Genomic DNA, 18,492 nt, shown 5'->3' with positions numbered 1-18,492 from the left:
CTATTTGTTTTATACAGTAGTTTGGATATTGGTTGTCACGTATAAAGTTTGAATTCAAATAGAAGAAAGATCCTCGCAGTTACTACGCAACTTAAGCAGTTGCGAAAAGAAAGCCTGAAAAAAATTCAGGTTTGAACGGGATTCAAACCCATGACCTCTGCGGTGCCGGTGCAGTGCTCTACCAACTGAGCTATCAAGCCAACTCGGAGCTGGTAATATTGTGAGTTTCATATATGTTTTATATATTTACATTTAAAGTTTGAATTGTTTACGATAGTCCTCTTAGTGATGATTTGCGCGGAAACTGATCATAAGAGGGCAAATTTCGTTTTCATAACGTTATTTGTGATCTATAAAGAGGATGCACACGTATTGGCTAAAGCAAGGCTAACAAAATGTCATTGGCTAACTGCAATCTGCCACCTCAATTTACGCAACATTTTACGAAGGAGGGCTACGAGAATTTTCTGGGGCTCATGGCGTCATGCGTGCATCTGTACTTTAAGTACAAACTCCTCTAGACCAATCAAAGCGCGGGCTTTACACTTTTCATTGTATAATTACTTAATGAACTCTAGACTGGTGTTGGAAGAAATCTGTTTCGAAGTATTTCTGGTTTAGATTATAATTTAATAATTACTGACCCTCACAATATCCTATTGTTCTCTCTCTGCATTAAATCAATGACTTCAGCCTGAGAAGGCGTGTTATTGAGGTTTGTGCAAGTGGCTGAGGAAAACGGAGGCGGCCCTTTTTGTAAGCTGGGAAATTATCAAGGGGTGATTCTAAACGTGTTTGTCCTGTTGGCTAAATTAACTATGTTCAGAGTTTTAACAACGGTTTTAAGCGTGATGGAATTGCCTATTTTAAAATATACGGCTTGCAACTGCATTGCCGGTCATTGAGCGCTTTCATCAAGACGCACAACATTTAATAAAGCAAGATTTTCATTATCAGTGCAAAAAGAGTGGAAATATAAAAGATTTTTGTCATAAAAAGCCAGTTTTCAACTCGAACACACGGGCGACCAACGCTTCGTGTGCCATACTTCATACTTCCCTTTTTTGCATTTTTCTTTGAGGTTATTTCATACAGTGTTTTTGCCCTACGTTTCACCTCTTCATCAGTTAATGTGCATTTACATGCTGTTTTCGTTACTGTGTTCTTTTTAGTTACTTTTGTTCCTTTTCCTTGCAGAATTGGTCAGAGAACAAAAGCCGTCGCTTGCCAGTAATGTCATGCCATTTTTTTCAGTCGCACTTAGCGCGCTCATTTTAGTTTAGGATCGCAATAAGCGCAGTTTAGTCTAGTTAATTACAGTTCGCCTGTGACAGTTGCTTTCCTACTTGCTATAATTTCGGTGGTCGTAACAACGTAACTATTTCTTTTTCGTAGTTTCTCGTCCTTTCGATTCCCCATTTGGAAATTATTTCGTTTACTATTAATAGTACTACATGATTTCCTTTGAACTGTTGTAATAGTTGCAACCTACGTTCTACGAATTCACTGTCAAGCTGCTTTCTACGATTCAACAACTGATTTATTGTCTTCAATAACCCTTTATTTTGAAATACTCTGCCTAACGTTGGTGATTTTTGTACGCGGAAGTCCGTCGGACAAATTGCATATTGCAGTTTCAATTGTGTTTTAGTCGAATATGTAGAAAAAGATATTTATACCCGATTGTAGTTTTTAGTTTGTCTTTTCCCAAAATGCTGTGTTCCATTTGACAATCGCCAATTCGCATGTTTCTTTCCTATCCAAATTTTTTTCGTGAGGAAAGCTGAAGCCAGGACGCCTGGCAATAAACTTTAATCACCGCATTAAAAATTGAGGTAAACATCTAGGGGATCGTTATTTCGGTTTCAACTAAGTTTGGACAAGGAAACGCTCGAGCAAACTTAACTTAACCTATAGCACTAGAGAAACTGAAAGTTTAATGCAATTGAAAATGTCAAATCAGATCATCAAAACTGTTCTACAAGATTAACCATGAAAGGTTACCCGTCCCGGCAATAATAGCTCATAAATACCACTAGAAAATGAAACAACACAAACGTAGCATATATGTTTCCCAAGCGTACTGCAGAAATAGTATTTGAAACCTGTTGCACTAAGGGACATTTCGATTTTTTAGAATGGCGTCGAGAGAAGAAGACGAAAAAACCCGGGACCTAAATCTCATCTTCAAGTTGATGGGAGAGCGAGGAAAGGAAGGCGAGCTATGGAAAGATTATACTGAACATTGCCCAAGCTACCTGTTAAAGAAATTAAATGAGTATTTGAGCCGACAGTTCGATAATTGCGTGGTCCTTCAACTCTATGGGAGTGCAGCTGAAGATTTAAAGAGCCTAGCACCCGATGATGTTGGTGATCTAGATATAATCATCTGTCCCAAATCCGATGATTTGATGATTCACGACGAAATGATCGAATATTCCGCCAAGAACCCAATGCACGTAAAAATAAAAGGTGTCGATCACCCCGTTTTACGATCCTGCCTGGTGAAGGGCACTGAGTACGTGGCCACTTCAGCCTTGAAGAATTTCCATTCTGAAATTTACGGGAAATCTTCCCCACATTTGGTCGACTTTGCAACTCGTATACTTGACTTCGCGTCTCGAGGGGAGATGGGTAAAGTTTCCGCGCAATGGCAGAACAACGAAGCTTGTCCAGCTCTACAACTTAATTACACCCACTCGGATGGTCCTTTGTCTGGGGTATTGGAAACGCAGAAACACTCGGAAACGTTGACCAATCTTGACACAGTGGAATGGGAATGGTTAGCCAATACTTTCTGCAAATTAAAAGGCGGAAATTATTCAAGAGAGCACGCTGAAGTAGTCAACGAATATCTCGACTTTGCAAGAGAAGTGCAATCCTCCCACTTTGAAAAAGGCTTGCTATGCAAACCACAAACGTTTCCCCTTCTGCTACAAGAACTAGTTTTCAGCGAGCGCACCAAAAAATTGGCAGAGAGAGTTCGCAATATCGAAGAACGAAGAAAGAACGAAAGCAGAAAGAGTGAAAGCTGTTTCCTGGAAACGTCAGAAAACTGTCAAGAAATTGAAAGTGAAGGAAGTAAGGAAAACGAGTCACAAGGAAGTTTACCGTCCAAAGATGAGTCACCTGTCACGCCACCAAATTTTGTTGGCTTTCAGAGGTCTGGTGGAGACTTAAGATCCCGTTCAAGCCGAACATTGCCAGTGGGAGTTACATTACAGGATCCTGCCTGTTCTTCGGGAGATCGGATGTCAAAACAATCATCTGAAGAAAACAATGGTGCGAGTGACAACAGTGATCACAGTAATAACGAATATGAAGACCTCGAGAGAGACAGCCAAAGTGTGTCAGACGAAAGGCAGCAACCCCCAACAGGGATTCTACAAAGTGTTCGTCATAACAAAAACCCAAGGGATCACGACGATTTCAAGTCCCTTTCATGCATAACTGACCTAATCTCTGAGCATGTTTTCAAAACAGGCACTGAGGAAACCAAAGGAACTCCTGAACTGAACGATAATCGTATGCTGGGTGGGTTTGATTTAGTCCCTGCTTTGAGATCTCCAGGATGGCCACAGGTCGCACTGGAGTGGATAAAACGAGAGCGCAAATGGCCCTCGCCAGACATAGTCCACAAGGTAGTTCAAGATGGGTTCCATTTGGTTGTCAAGCCACCAAAGAAGGGAGGCAATCCAGAATGCGACTTCAGAATCTCCTTTTCCCATGCAGAATACCTGTTAAGCCAAGAGTTAAACGAAGTCCAACGCGACTGTTACCGCTGTCTGAAGAAATATCATCGAGCTTATCTTTCCAAAGATCCAAAGGGTTTGGTGACGTTTCATCTGAAGAACCTTTTTCTGCAAACGATTGAAGAAACCGGTGCCGAAATGTGGACCGAAAGCAACAGAACTGAGTGCATGATGCAGCTCTTGAGAAACCTCCTGGAAGCACTTGTGACTCGGAACTTGCGACATTTCTTTGTTAGATCATATAATCTGTTCAGTGTAGATTATATTGAAAACACCGAAATTCTGGGATCCTTGGCTGAAAAAGCTGCGCACATCATAGAAAATCCGATTCAATTCGCCAAGTTGATTGAAGAAGAAGACGCTGCAAAGAAAGCGGAAAAAGAAAAATGCGCCCCAAACAGCAACCTAGCTGCAAACACTGCTTCAGGAAAAAGTCATGGCAGAATGGACGTAGTTTCATCGAGAGGCAATGATGAGGTCCAAACAAAGCTTGAACCTTCTACTGTTCCCACGGAAAAGGGCACCTGTACACAAAAAGGAAGTAATTCAAACACAAGTCCTCGTTACCATGACCTGAAAGATATTTACCTAGCAATCTGCCAGGAATTGGTCGATATGGCCTTCAACGACGACCACGCACATCAAATCCGCGACCCTCTGGAAACGTCCTTGGTGAAGGATCTCAGAGAGATAACTGCAAAGCACAACATTCAAGCTGGGGAGTTCTTGAGAACGTTTGAAGTCTTCTGGGACACGATCTATTTGAAGGTTAGTTTGCTACCTTGTCAAACGGCTCTATAAGAATTCAAAACAGTCTAGGAAATATGATTATACCACTCAAATTTATTTCCAAAATCAAAATTTACGAAGAGGACTAAATTTAATCTCGTAAAAGTCCGAGAAACAAACAATATTTCAGGAAAGTGTCGGTGAAGAATTTTCGTTTGAATGGCGGCCACAACTTAGCGTTCCACGCAAGGACTTATAAATGAGGAGAGATCGATGTTTCAATCGCTGTTAGCATCATTTGCCTTGATTGCAAGTTATCAAGGCAATCAGGTTTAGCTGTACGTGTTTAACGCTTACCACAGTGAGTCATGTAGTTAAGCTGACTCCAGAACAGGCTTTTAAGGAAATAAATGATTTGCCGGACAGCAGCATTTCTGGCCACTCAATTTATGACATAAGAGTCGTGTTAAAAATTAAAAGGGAAGTATCACGCAAATTTGCTGTCATTTCAAAACCCAAAAATGTTTGTCTGTCAGCAGAAACAAAGAAATAATTGTCAAGTTTGTAATAAAGTATCACCCCAGTGCAATAAAGCTGTTGATTAGCGCCTCTGGCCAGAGACAGAGTAGGCCAGTATGGATTGAAACTTGAAAAATGTTAGGCTAATGTTTTTCAAGTTCTCGCATCTTTGTTTCCAAAATGCGCTAGAACAAACCATGAGTTGTTCCTTTCGAGAATTGAGTTAATTTTTGTTCTCTTGTCATTCTAGAATTATTTGGCAGCTGATCACTTGAAGGTCTTATTTCATCATTTTTTACAAAAGATACCAAAAACCCCATGATACTTCCCCTTTAAGCACAAAAAGTGTCGCGTGAAACTCCCAAGATTTCGTCATTGCCCAATGTATTGTAACATTCAGGATTCATTTGAAAGACTCCATAAAGCTCTAGTGTAATAAAGAAAGTTGAGGAATGTTCTATTCTAGGAAGTGCTGGATTATTCTTAATCATTCAAGGAAGTCATGCTATGAAATTTTTTATGTCGTCGTGGTCACCTACATATGCGAAGTTTTTAAGTAGTCCGATCTATCAATGTTAAAAAAGCTCTCTGCTGAAGAACACAAGTCGACTTATTACTGATACGGACGATCTTGTCAAAGATTGTTAGTTTCTTGTAATTTTTCTAGCAAATTCACTGTAAATAAGTCTTTGGTTTAGTTTTGTCACCTTTCAAAGCCTTAATGTTTTTTTCTGTTATAGTTTAATATATAGCTTGTTATTAGTTGTCATAGCTATTGCGTGCTCTTCTTATATTACAGTTTTGTATTTATATTTAAATTTAACTATTCTAGACTTCCCTTACAGCGTAGAATTAGCCTTTTCCTCTCCTCTTTTTCTTTTTATGTGTGCATTTGTGCTTCAGCTTTCTTGCTGACCTGTATTTTATTTCTATTTAATACTGATGCCAACTGGCTGCCTGGCTCCGCTAGCCCCTATGGTTATTCAAGGCAGCCAGTACTCCAATTATTATTTTTAATATTTTCTTTGTTGTAATTTTATTTTTGAGCAAGAGTGAGTACAAATAAAGATTGATTGATTGATTGATTGATTGATTGATTGATTGATTGATTGATTGATTGATTGATTGATCCAATAATATCTGCGTATTGTATCCTTCTTGAAGGTTTGGATGAACACTGAACCCAACATGAGGCGCCGAATGCTCGATGCACTCCAAGGGGTTGTTGAAACCATGAAGTACATTGTCAGGCAAGATGACTATGCAATGGAAAATGTAGAAGCTATAGCACAACGAGCGCTTAACCCCGATTGTGAAGATCCTTTGGACTTGAACAACCTTTTGCCAGCTGGGATAGGCACAGAGGTTATAAACAGATGGCTTAACGTTTTCGAGGGAACACCAGCCCAGCCAAAACAAGTCAGTACGGATGACATTCCATTAGACTGAAGTCACCTTCATACAGAAGCGATGACTTTGACTTTGTGACGATTTAAGTCACTTGCTTGGCAATTTGAAAAGCGGTATTAGATTAATTCTGCATGTAAGTATACAATTATGGATGAAAATCTACTGATAAAATTGAATTACTTTAGACAGCTAGCTTAGTTTCGGATCGATGAATTTATTAACTTTTCTAAAATAGGGCTTGAAAATGAAATTACCAGCAAGCCCTTGTCAGCGGTAGATATCAAGCCTTTCGTTAAATCCATGGAAATCCTAATCAGTGTCATATAATTTTTGAAAGCTTGAGTAGCTCATACAGTTCAATATTTTGACCTGTATTTCCGATTTGCAATTCAAAAAGTTTTTTCTTTCCAATGCCGAGGTGACGACATTTTGAAGAATAATGTTACAATTTAAGGTCTTGACATACGGAAGTCAATTTAATACTTGTCGATAAACAGGCGAAAAACTTAAAAGTGAAAGTGCGGCGGGCGCCTTTAGCGGAAATATTTGACGGAAAGTAAACACAACCTTAAATTGCGTGTAAAATATGCGTAGCTTTCTATATTTGGCCATTGCATGTTCCAAGACGCTCACAGTTTTTTCGTTGATGGAACAGACAATATATGAGCAATTATATTTCTCAGTATTCTTTATCTAAAAATGTTTTTAAAAGAATCACGCAAAGTGGCCTTTACTGGGTAGAATGGAATTGTAGGGTAAAAATCGGAGCATTAAGAGAGTGTACTTTATTTAGCAGTGCAATCACAATCTGTAGAAACTAAATTAAATTTCAATCTGTCGAATATTCGCTAGGCTCATTTCTGAATGTTGTCCTGGTCGTGTTATTCGGGGAAAGGGGTGCATCACTTTGACCAGAAGCCCATAATTTCACAAGTACTCCAAATGGAATGATGCGTACCATTTTCCAACTGGAATTTTCCGGGCTTTCAATGTAAATGCTATGCACCCTAGAAAATATACCTAATGAAGTGTTGAAGAACAGGTAGTTTGCTGTGCCCAGAAAAAGGATTGACGATTATTTCGACTGCTATGCGAAACGGAATATCCCGATAACATGACGCGGTGAATGCTTGCAACAAAACGAAATAAACTCAAAGACCGTTTTCAGGAGAAATAAAATAAGGACAGCACAAAATTTAACTGTTGCAGGCCAGTTTCACTTCTAAGTTTTATCAGCACTGTGCGTGACATCAGTCACACTCGGGCCTTTTTCCAGTTGTAGTTTCCCGTGAAAATTTATTCATCCATTGTTTTGGGGGCAAAATTTCCGGGAGTTTTTGAGAAATATTAGTTTTTACTATCCAACTACACTTTGTACCGTTCGAAAAATATGCGAAAACAGTACGAATATGACGCGATATTGATACAGTTAGTCAATTGCATTGCATTGTAACAAAAACCAATTTGGTGGTTATTCGCACAACAAAAAGAAAGGTTTTCTAACGCGCGTGCTAATCTTGCTTAAATTTTTTTTTTCTCGTAGTTTCCTTTGCTACTAATCAGAAAGGCTTAAGTTGGATAATAAATTTACGGGCTAGCCAAAATACGGCACAACCCGTAAAAATATGCAGCGATACTTTAAGATATTTTCCTTAGCGCTCATTGTTAACCGCATTTATTCCCGACACGCAAGCAAGCTATCGTGATTTTTTAAATTTTGTTCAGTCGAAAAATCTCGTAATTTTTTATCCAATCAAGACGGCCATCAAAATAAATAGGCCATATCACGGTTTTCGACGCCATTTTGACGAGTAGGCAAACAGGCGTGAAATAACAGTGTTTGTATTGAAATCCGACGTCAACTGATAATTTTCATAAAACATCGCTTCTGAAAATTCATGAATTGGAAACTTTTGGCACTAGGAAAAGGATTTTAAGAAAAAAAAACTTGGAGGGATGTAGCTGTGCCAGAAAGCGTCCAGTCGTGTTTTGAACTTTCCATACATTTGTCCGTATAGCGAACCAGCCGTGAACTGCTCTAAAAATAGGCTCGCGGGAAAAAAAATACAGGGAAATGTATGGAAAGCTCAAAACACGACTGCACGCTTTCTGGCACAGCTACATCCCTCCAAGTTTTTTTTCTTTAAATCCTTTTCCTAGTGCCAAAAGTTTCCAATTCATGAATTTTTCAGAAGCGATGTTTTCTGATGAAAATTATTTGACATCAGATTTCCATACAGACACTGTTATTTCGAGCCTGTTTGCCTACTCGTCAAAATGTCGTCGAAAACCGTGATAAGGCCTATTCGCATTGCGATGAACCAAATAAACGCTATACACAGAATTAAAACAATTACTTGGAGTTCCCTACTTTCTGCCTCCTTATAATCCGCTTAATTTTCAGCCGCCGAACTGTGCAAACCTAATCAGACCAGTTATCTTGTATGTTTGTTTTCATTCTTTAACTCAGAAAGTGGAAAATGGAATGAGCAAAAAGATGAATTTAAGCTAAAATAAGCAAAAATAAACAATTTAAACTCAAGGCCTGAAAACTCGTTATCCCGATCCTCGTAATGTCCTTACGCGTTTTACTAACAAAAAGAAGCAACGATATGTGCACCCTATCTCGCTAAAAGTCTTTCACACCAGAGATTGGCTGTTAATGTTTTATGAGGCTACCTTGTGGTTGAAAAGCACTAATTGATTTATTGACGTTTGAGCGACCTCAGGCACTGTAACGAGGAAGACTGGGAACTGTATTTTGATCTGTGACATGACGTAGGGAGGAAAGTAGCATCGAAAACCGAAATCGAAAGCTACGTTCTCATAAATTTCCTCTAACAATGTGGGACATTTAACTGAAAATCTCCATTTCGATTTTACAAAATGGCGTCAAAAGAGGAAGACCAAAACACTCAGGATCTAAACTCCATCTTGAAGTCGATGGGAGAGCGAGGAAAGGAAGGCGAATTATGGAAGAAACACACGGAACATTGCGTGGCCCTCTTGTTACAGCAGCTGTCGGCGTTCTCTAGCCAAAGGTTTGACATTTGTATGATACTTCAAACCTACGGGAGTGCGGCTGAAGATTTAAAGAGCCCAGCACCCGATGATGTTGGTGATTTAGATATAGTCATCTGTCCTAAATCCGATGATCGGATGATCCACGACGAAATGATCGAATATTCGGAGAACCCAATGCACGTGAAAATCAAAGGTGTCGATCACCCCGTTTTGCGATCCTGCCTTGTGCAGGGCACTGAGTACGTGGCCACTTCAGCCTTGAAGAATTTCCACTCTGCAATTTATGGGAGTTCAGCGCCACATCTGATCGATCTTTTAAACCGTACACTACAGATCGCGTCTCGAGAAAAGTGGGACACTGGTGTTTGGCAATGGAAGAACAACGAATATTGTCCAGCTATACAAATTGATTTAACCCAGTCATATGGTTCAATTTCTGAGTTGGCCGAAAGGATGAAAACCCCGGAGACATTAACCAATATCGACTTCGCGGAATGGGAATGGCTTGCCCATGAGTTCTGCAGATCCAGTGGAAACAACTATTCAAAAGAACATGCCGATGTCTTCAAGGAATACATCGACTTTGCTAATGAGGTGCAAATGTCATACTGTGAGAGAGGTCTGCTGTGCCAACCAGAAGCATTTCCTCTTCTGTTTCAAGAGTTAGTTTTCAGCGAACGCGCTAAAACCTTCAGAGACAGAATGGGCGAGATTGAAAGTCAAACTCAAAACGAAAGCGGAAGAAGGGATGATCACTCGGCGGAAGCAGCAGAGCGAAAATGTATGCAAAATGTCACGCCAGAAAACTGTCACGACAACGAAAGCGAAAGAAGCGAGGAACAAACGTCTGTCATGGCACAAAATTTTGATGAAAACCAGCAGTCTACTGAAGACTTTACCTCCACTTCAAACCAAGAGAAATTGGAGGAAACATTGCAGAATTTTGACAAGTCTTCAGGAAATCTGATGCCACAGCAGTCAACTACGAACGACAAGAGTGGGCAGAATAAGAACGAACACGAAAAGCCCAAGAGTGAGAGCCAAAGTGAGCCAAACGCAGAACAACAACCCTCAGCAGTGGAGCCCGATCCTTCAAGGGTTGTGGTCCTAGAACGCAATCCGAACGATGGATACGAAGATTTAAAAACCATTTCAAGCCAAAGAGACTACATCATCGAACACCTTTTCAAACCAGTTAGTGAAGAAGCCAAAGCTTCCCCCAAATCGAAGGACCCTCCGAAGGCACCCATTGTGGCTGGGTGTGATTTAGTTCCTGCTTTAAGATGCCCAGGATGGCCACAGGTCGCACTGGAGTGGATAAAACGAGAGCGCAAATGGCCCTCGCCAGACATAGTCCACAAGGTGGTTCAAAATGGATTCCATTTGGTTGTCAAGCCACCAAAGAAAGGGGGCAATCCGGAATGCGACTTCAGAATCTCCTTTTCACATGCAGAATACCTGTTAAGCCAAGAGATGAATGATGTTCAGCGAGAATGTTACCGCTGCCTAAAGAAATATCATCGAGCCCATCTTAAAGGTCCTAAGGAACAAAAGGGTTTGGTGACTTTCCATCTGAAAAACATCTTTCTGCAAACGATTGAAGAAACCGGTGCCGAAATGTGGACCGAAAGCAACAGAGCTGAGTGCGTGATGAAACTCTTCGGGAACCTTTTGGAATCTCTTATAGAAAAGAACTTGCGGCATTTCTTTGTCAGTTCATATAACCTGTTCTGTGAAGATTATATTGAAAGCCCAGAGATTCTTGACGCTTTGGCTGAAAAGGTTGTGGAGATCATAGAAGATCCGATGAAATTCGCCAAGTTAATCCAGAGTGAAGAAGCTGCAAAACTAGCTGAAATGGAAAGGCGCGATCCACTTGGGGAAACTGTCGGACAAAGACCTGGAGAAATGAAAGCACCTTCAACCATTGGCAATGATGACAGCCAATCAAATCTACAACTGTCAACAGTTCCTATTGAAGTGGGCGCCACTCATCAAGAAAGGAATTTAAACACAAGTTATAGTTTCCATGACCTGAAAGATATTTACCTTGCCACCGGACAGGAACTGATCGACAAGGCCTTCAATGACGATCACACACTCGAAATGTCCGACCCTCTGGAAATGTCGTTGGTGGAAGATCTCAAAGCGATGATAATAGAGCACAACATGCAAGCTGAAAACTTCCTGACAGTGTTTGAAGTCTTCTGGTGCTTAGTCCACCTGAAGGTTAGTAAACTGTAAATATTCTTGATAAATTTTATGATTTTTTGAGACTTTAATTTAGTTTTCCCCAAAAAGTTTTCTCCTATTAAATTGTAGACCAGATGTTCATGATACATTTCACAGCTGTCACAATACCACTAACAAAATCAAGGACATGTTCTTTGTGAATGCAGCCTCGGGCGTTTATGAGGCGATACACTCTTGATAGAAATACAAATTGAAACCTAAATTGATAAACAGTTCTTATGACAATTTTAAACATGCTTCCGTTATTTTTTCTTCTTCTTTTTTATATTCATTTAACGAAAACTTTGTAAATCTCCCCCTGTTAAGTTAAATGAAGATTGTTCTGTATTGTGTTGTGTGATGATATATTGTTTTCGTTTGAAGGTTTTGATGAGTAGTGAATCAAACATGAGGCGTCGTATGCTTGATGCATTTCAAGGTGTTGTTCAATCTATGAAGTGGATGATAAGGCAACCCGACTTTGCACCGGAAAATGTTGGAGCTATTGTGGAAAGAATGGCTAACCCACCTGACGCTGAAGATCCTTTTGACCTGAACGCCCTGTGTCCTGCTGGCATTGGAACATTGGTTAGTGGTCGATTCTTGAATAGTTTGGACAGAAGACCAGCTCAGCCACGCAAAGGCACTAACGAAGATATTCCATTAGACTGAGATGACTATATATTAGACCTTTTACGGTTTCTGAGGCCATCTTGGTTCTCGGTTAGGGTTCAAATGTGGTTACAATTGCAGTAAATGTATGGGATTTTGGCTGATTTTGAACCTCGGTATCTCCTTTCAAAATTGAGGGCTATCAATGTTTAATATCATTTTTATCCAAGTTACATCATTGATCGGATCGAAAATTAGAACATTAAAAATGCTACATTGTCATTACCTGTCAAGACTTCTTCTCGCCTGTCGCTTGTAAACTTGCAGCAAACGTTCGTATTTCCATCGGGCGAGTTTGCATAAAGTTTTAAATTCCCTTTACAACCGTAATTGCCTGATTTTTTTTTAATATTTAAAACCAAAAAAATCTTTATCAATTACCTTTCAAAAGACGCATTCGCTAACAAAATCAGACTAATTCGAAGGAAAAGGTTCAAAGTTAGTCAACACTTCATACATTTATCATTCTCTTGATCCTGTTTGTTACGGACGGTGCCTTTTTGTTACTGCGCAGACGTTGTGCGCATCTCGAGGTACAGTACTCAAGTTTCCTATGGGTGGTGCCTACTAATACAGAGATATTTTTGTGCGGTTTAAAACTATGCGGACAAAGTAAAATTTAGCAAGAGTTCTTGGTATCCAAAAGAAAATTGGGGGTAATCATGCATTTTTCAGAGATAATAAAGCTCCAATTTGGGAAAAAATGGCATACATTGCTTTGTAATTTCTAACAAATTCGTGGTTACCCCCAATTTTCTTTTTGGATTCCAAATGCCCTTTCTAAGATCTGCTTTTCCCGCATAGTCATAAACTGCGCAAAAATACTTCGGTATTAGTACGCACCGTCCTTAATTAAAGCGACCAAGCGCCGGGTTACATGAATTGCCTAGCACTTGAAATAACTAAATGATGACAATTTTTAATGAGGATGCAAACATCGCTGTATAAAAACTTGTGATTCACTGAAGGGAATTCTCCTTACAGAAGGGTCCTCTTTAAGACTAAACCATTAAGCTATAGCGGGGTATTATATTAATTATGAAAGTAAATATGGGTGATGCTCCATGAGACTTGATTGACCCTCATACAGAACTAAGGCCCCGTCCACACTAATAGGAAATGTGCTTCGTGCAAATACTTTTTGATACGTTTTCTGAGTATCATCCACACTAAATCCATAAAAAACGTGAATGAAAACGGAGACTGTCAAAAACGGTTTCAAAAGCGACGACTTCACGTTATTTTTAGTGTGGACAGGTAAAAACGGAGACTTCAGACTGAAAACGATGACGTAAACAGCGTCACACGTCCTCCCTTTCAGTTCAAATCCGAGCATCTACATGCACACGCGCAACCGCAGGTCTCAGTCGTTTCATCGTTTTCAAGCGTTTTAGTGTGGACTTGTGAAAACGATACTAAGACGCTAGTGTGGATGAAAATATTTGCTACGAGGTCGAGTTGCTCGGCAACGAGAGTGTTAAGCCTGTTCTGGGGTCCTAATCCCCAAGCCATTAGAGGTCCTAATCCTCTCTACGGAATCCAAATCCAGAGGTCCTTATCTTCTCACAGGGTCCTAATCCTCAGGGCATTTAAAGGTCCTAATCCTATCTACGGAATCCAAATCCAGAGGTCCTTATCCTCTCACAGGGTCCTAATCCCCAGGGCATTTAGAGGTCCTAATCCTCTCTACGGAATCCAAATCCAGAGAGGTCCTTATCTTCTCACAGGGTCCTAATCCCCAGGGCATTTAGAGGTCCTAATCCTCTACCAAGACAGCTGACAATATTAGTCTATGGAGCAAAGGGCGACCTGTATGGAGCACTTCATCCCCACCCAAATTTATTGGATAACAAATGCCGTGTCGCGGAAAAAACAATCATAACCTGGCAAAGTATAAATTAGTAAATAAGTATTATGACAAAATAAGATTCGAAAATGTAAAACAAGAGAATCAAGAATAAGATAGAAAAATAATCAGACAATATGCCTGTTCTGTAAGAGGCGGCACTGTGCTAATTAAATAACTGTAAGAATGGTAAACTCTAGTCTCAATGGGCAGACCGGCTGCTCAAGTCCAGTCCAGCACTAAGCTAAATATAATCTCAACTTTTGTTACAAAGTCTTTAATGGGCAGACATATTGCATAAGGCCACAACAGCGCTGGGCTGTGTAACTACCAAAGTCGGAACAAAGGAGTGTGGACATGAATATGAAGCTGGCAACATGTCTGCTACTATATCGAACTAAGCCAAATAAATTGATTACTTGGAATAGATCAAAACTGCTAACGTAAGTGGCAAATATGCTAACAAGACAAGGGGGTGGGTGCGTGGTAATTTGTGAAAGTAACAGTTGAAATGGAGGAGAATTGTGAACTCTACACGTGGGAAGGCGAGAGAAGTCACTGTTTTGATTGACAGCGAAGACTTCCTGCACTTTGATTGGCTTACTTATGACACAGCATGTGAAATGCACGAGGTCGAATTGACCTTTTTGAGTTAAACACAGTGGTCATCGTCTTGTTAGCACTTTGCGTGACTGATACAGATGGTTTTATGGTTGTCACATTAACTTCAATTTATAATACAGATATATTGGCTTATAACCTTTCAAATGAAAGCTACTGAGCAGTACTTTCCTCTGGTACTGACAAGGTAGTTTTAACTTTTGATTCCGTGGGTGAAATCCCTAAAGTATGAACACTCAAATGAAACCTACTGAGCAGTACTTTCTCGTGGTACAATTTATTATGCTTCATGGTGGTTCTAAATTTGAGTCTGTAGACAAAAACACCTCAACGTGAACATTCAAATAAAAGCTACTAAGGCGTAGTCTGCAGTGACAGTGACTGTTTTCAAAATTTTACACCAAGAAATGTAAAACTTTTTTCTTCCTCTACAAGGTTATAGATAGTCTGCAATCTCTTCGTGTATGAGTAATGCGCTGTCGTGTAATTTCACTAGTTGATCAGGCCTCAGTTGTTCAAAGGCCGGATAACTTTATCCGGTGGAGGGAAGTCACTATCCGACAGTTTCAATCTGTGCAAAGATTTCAGTATTTCATCGTGTACAAGCGAATTTGCACACTCTAACCACAGTCTAGTTTAGGAGTGTACGAAAACCTTGGACAACGTTTAACGTGAAGTATATTTTAGATCCCGAATAGTACCTTATTTAGCGGATAAAGTTATCCGGCCTTTGAATAACTGGGGCCAGGTTGATCCTATAAAAGCAGTTGAATTTCTATGTGCAAACAATGTCGTAAGCTGTCCTCTCCCTTCAATGCCGGCTATCTCAGTTTGTACCAGAAATTCTGTTGGAAACAGTTAATTCTAAGTAATTCTGTCAGTAAAACTTTTCATCCTCTAGGGCTTTCTGATTGATCATAGCTGCAACAGTCAGTTTTTCACCACTTAAGTAAAGTTTTATTGAAACTGACAGTCCTTTAGTTGATCCCACATATTTTAATGACGGGGGGGGGGGGGGGGGGTCCGAAGGAATTTTTTGCGTCTAACATTGTGGCCAAAAGGGATTTTTTGGAGTCGTGAAAACAAAACAGGGATTTTTTCGGGTATTGTATTTTTCATAAGCTCAAATCAACAATAACATAAGCGCAATTTACTGCTTGTGTGGTATTACGGGATATTTCTGAGCTTGTAATCTATTTGAAAAGTAATTACCGACAGAAGATAGGATGAAGAGACACTATAACAGTCATGCGAGCTTTTTGTGTTTGTTTTTGTATAGTTTTGTTTTTGACCAAAACCAAAGTTGAAGTTGGCATGTTTTAGCTTTCCAGAAGATAAATAATAAAATTTGCTGATGCAAAAACACTGAGGGATTTTTTTTTGGTAGACAAATTCTGAAGTTGGGATTTTTTTGGGTATAAAATATGAACCTCTGTCGGATCCCCCCGTCATTAAAATATGTGAGTGGGGCCCCTGGGTTTCGTCAATTCTCGCCAGAGCCACCACAACACCGTACCAACATTTACAGTACAGGTTGCATGCTGAATTGGACTGAACATCGCCCATATGTTTCGACTAAGAATGGTAACCTAGCCGCAATCCATTAAACGAGAATACGACAGAATCAAGCAATGCGTGCTCAACACGATGCAGTGGACGAAGCTCTCTCCATTGCTCTTTGTCCAACTTGTTCTAAGCATTTAAGGGCACCGCAAGACTGTGATCGAGTCCAACGGAAATAGCGCTGTTCAACGGTTTCAAGGTCTCCATTATTCTCGTTTGTCGATGCAGTGGAATTGCCATACCTTGAGGACTTGATGTATCGCTGGTTGCGATCCGTGTTCACTGGCTGGATTCTCGGAGATTTTCCCGGTGATCTTGGCAACTTCCACACTGCTTTCCTGAAAACGCGGTTTCTGTAGCAGTGAAGAAGAGGGTTAAATAAAGAGTTTAACGAAACCATTGTCTTGCTCCACCTGAAAAACGAACTCTTCCGTAGAGAAGGCCAAACTTCCCCGAAGGTGGAAACCATAATTATCGGAACGATCGAAATACCAACGGAAATTGTTAACCAGAAAGCCGTATAAGCGGCCTTAGTTTCTACTTTGGCTTTAACCAAAGCTTGCACTTGGCGGATTTGGCTTCGGTTCCATTTGCGTACTCCGCAATAAACCATGATATAGTAATATGCGATTAGAACTAAGCAGAACGCTGCTAGAAGGCTGTTTAAGATCTCTATAGTGGCTATGACTTTGTGCCGAGGGTGGTAAGCTAGTATTATAAGAAAGCGAATAAACAAAAATAAATCTAGGAGCCATGCTATTCTTGCGTATTTCTTAATACGGCCTCTTGTGACAATAGTCCTGTAGTCTACCCATTTTGTTACCGCTACATATCGCTCCCATGCAATTAAAACTAAAAGCAAAGTTAAAAGAGTAGTAGCAGTGAACATGACAGAATCACTTACGTGATCTATGGTACAAATAACATCCTCAACTAAATGTTCTTGGAGAGCAAACGCACAAACAATGATTGCCAGTGGCATGGCTACGGCGCCCACTAAAAGATCTGCTCCAGCCATGCTCGAAAGTAGAATGTTTGAGTTCTTTTTCAGCTCTTTTGTTTTCTTCACCGCTAGGATCACTAAGATATTTAAAAGGCAAGCGATCGACGTGACGGTGATTACAAACTGAAATGAGAGAATCGAAGTTGGGTTTTTTAAGTCCCAGATGAAGTACGGCAACAGTGGGCAGACGAAAATTGGCCTGGCCATGGCAGAAGAATTGCCGAGCGTCGATCCTTTGGTATTAGTAACGTTCATTTTTTTTTTTTTTGCAACGGTCGAGTTGTCGAAACTTATATTTTCGGATTAAAGAGACAGAAGGAACACCTCGCTTCCAGCGGAAGATTGTTATTTTTTAGATCGCAAACACAGTAGCTGTGTTACTGATGAGTTGAAGCGAATCGACCCTGCGTTATTCCCATGGGCTTGCGTTGCGGTTCTGCAGCTGCTACAGGAAAGCATCTAAAGATTTTCACGTAATTAGTTTCTGTATTATTTCTCCCAATCCTTTGCTTAAAGAACAAAGAAATCTTAAATTGAAGAAACCTCTCCAATGTGTGTTATTAACTAAATTAATAGCGGTGTTATCGTGAAGAAATTTTAATCAGACGCGAAACGAAGCAATGCAATACACACAACACATGAAACAAGTACAGAAAATTTCTCGAAAAAGGTTGATTTCCTTCCTAGGCTGAGAGCAAATACTTCAGAATCAGTGTCGCAAAAACAGGATTTCGAGATGCAAATTTGTTTTCTTCATTCAGAGGAAACACTTATCTTCGTCAGTCATAAAATTCCAGAATAAAATGAACAAAAGAACTTCATATGAATAGAGTTCATATTGAACGGTAACTTAGTGATGGTAACTGTCGCCGATTTCAATAAAAACTAAATCACATAATCGACATTTAATGGTTTGTTTGATGGCACAACAATGACTAAGTATTATGGACAATTCATTTATCAACCACTTTTTAAAAACAATGTTAGTTTCAGAATGTCGAAAAAGTAGGATTTGAAAATGCAAATTTTGTTTTCTCTATTCAGATAAAACACTTATCTTCGTCAGTCTCTACTCCAGCCGACAATTATAGATTCAGCTGCGGAAACACACTGAGCAACTT

The 18,492-nt window shown here is 39.9% G+C and overlaps 4 protein-coding genes across 5 annotated transcripts in view; 3 read left to right on the top strand and 1 right to left on the bottom strand.

Moving 5' to 3' along the window:
- Positions 1-18,492, top strand: part of LOC146462578 (mitogen-activated protein kinase kinase kinase 1-like) — a 145,519-nt gene that overhangs the window by 100,514 nt on the left and 26,513 nt on the right. The window lies entirely within an intron of this gene.
- On the top strand, positions 2,065-7,254 carry LOC146462583 (uncharacterized). The gene is made up of 2 exons (XM_085085306.1): positions 2,065-4,520; positions 6,165-7,254. The coding sequence occupies exons 1-2, from the start codon at positions 2,139-2,141 to the stop codon at positions 6,447-6,449; spliced, it is 2,667 nt and encodes an 888-aa protein (XP_084941432.1). The 5' UTR covers positions 2,065-2,138; the 3' UTR covers positions 6,450-7,254.
- Positions 7,392-15,169, top strand: LOC146462582 (uncharacterized). Of its 2 annotated transcripts, XR_014857069.1 has the most exons (3): positions 7,392-11,663; positions 12,051-13,889; positions 13,968-15,169. XR_014857069.1 is itself a non-coding variant. In XM_085085307.1 (2 exons), exons 1-2 carry the CDS (start codon positions 9,297-9,299, stop codon positions 12,336-12,338), a joined length of 2,655 nt encoding a protein of 884 aa, XP_084941433.1. In that variant the 5' UTR covers positions 7,392-9,296; the 3' UTR covers positions 12,339-15,169. The 2 variants fall into 2 exon arrangements, 1 of the variants encoding a protein (XP_084941433.1); XM_085085307.1 differs by having other exon boundaries at positions 12,051-15,169.
- On the bottom strand, positions 14,983-17,458 carry LOC146462581 (uncharacterized). The gene is made up of 2 exons (XM_085085308.1): positions 15,751-17,458; positions 14,983-15,614 (listed from the first exon to the last, which is right to left on the bottom strand). The coding sequence occupies exon 1, from the start codon at positions 17,384-17,386 to the stop codon at positions 16,445-16,447; it is 942 nt and encodes a 313-aa protein (XP_084941434.1). The 5' UTR covers positions 17,387-17,458; the 3' UTR covers positions 14,983-15,614; positions 15,751-16,444.

This window comes from Pavona decussata, unplaced genomic scaffold (genome assembly GCF_977016875.1).
Source record: "Pavona decussata unplaced genomic scaffold, jaPavDecu1.1 SCAFFOLD_186, whole genome shotgun sequence".
Classification (NCBI taxonomy): domain Eukaryota; kingdom Metazoa; phylum Cnidaria; class Anthozoa; order Scleractinia; family Agariciidae; genus Pavona; species Pavona decussata.
This window is presented reverse-complemented; position numbering and strand designations above follow the sequence as displayed.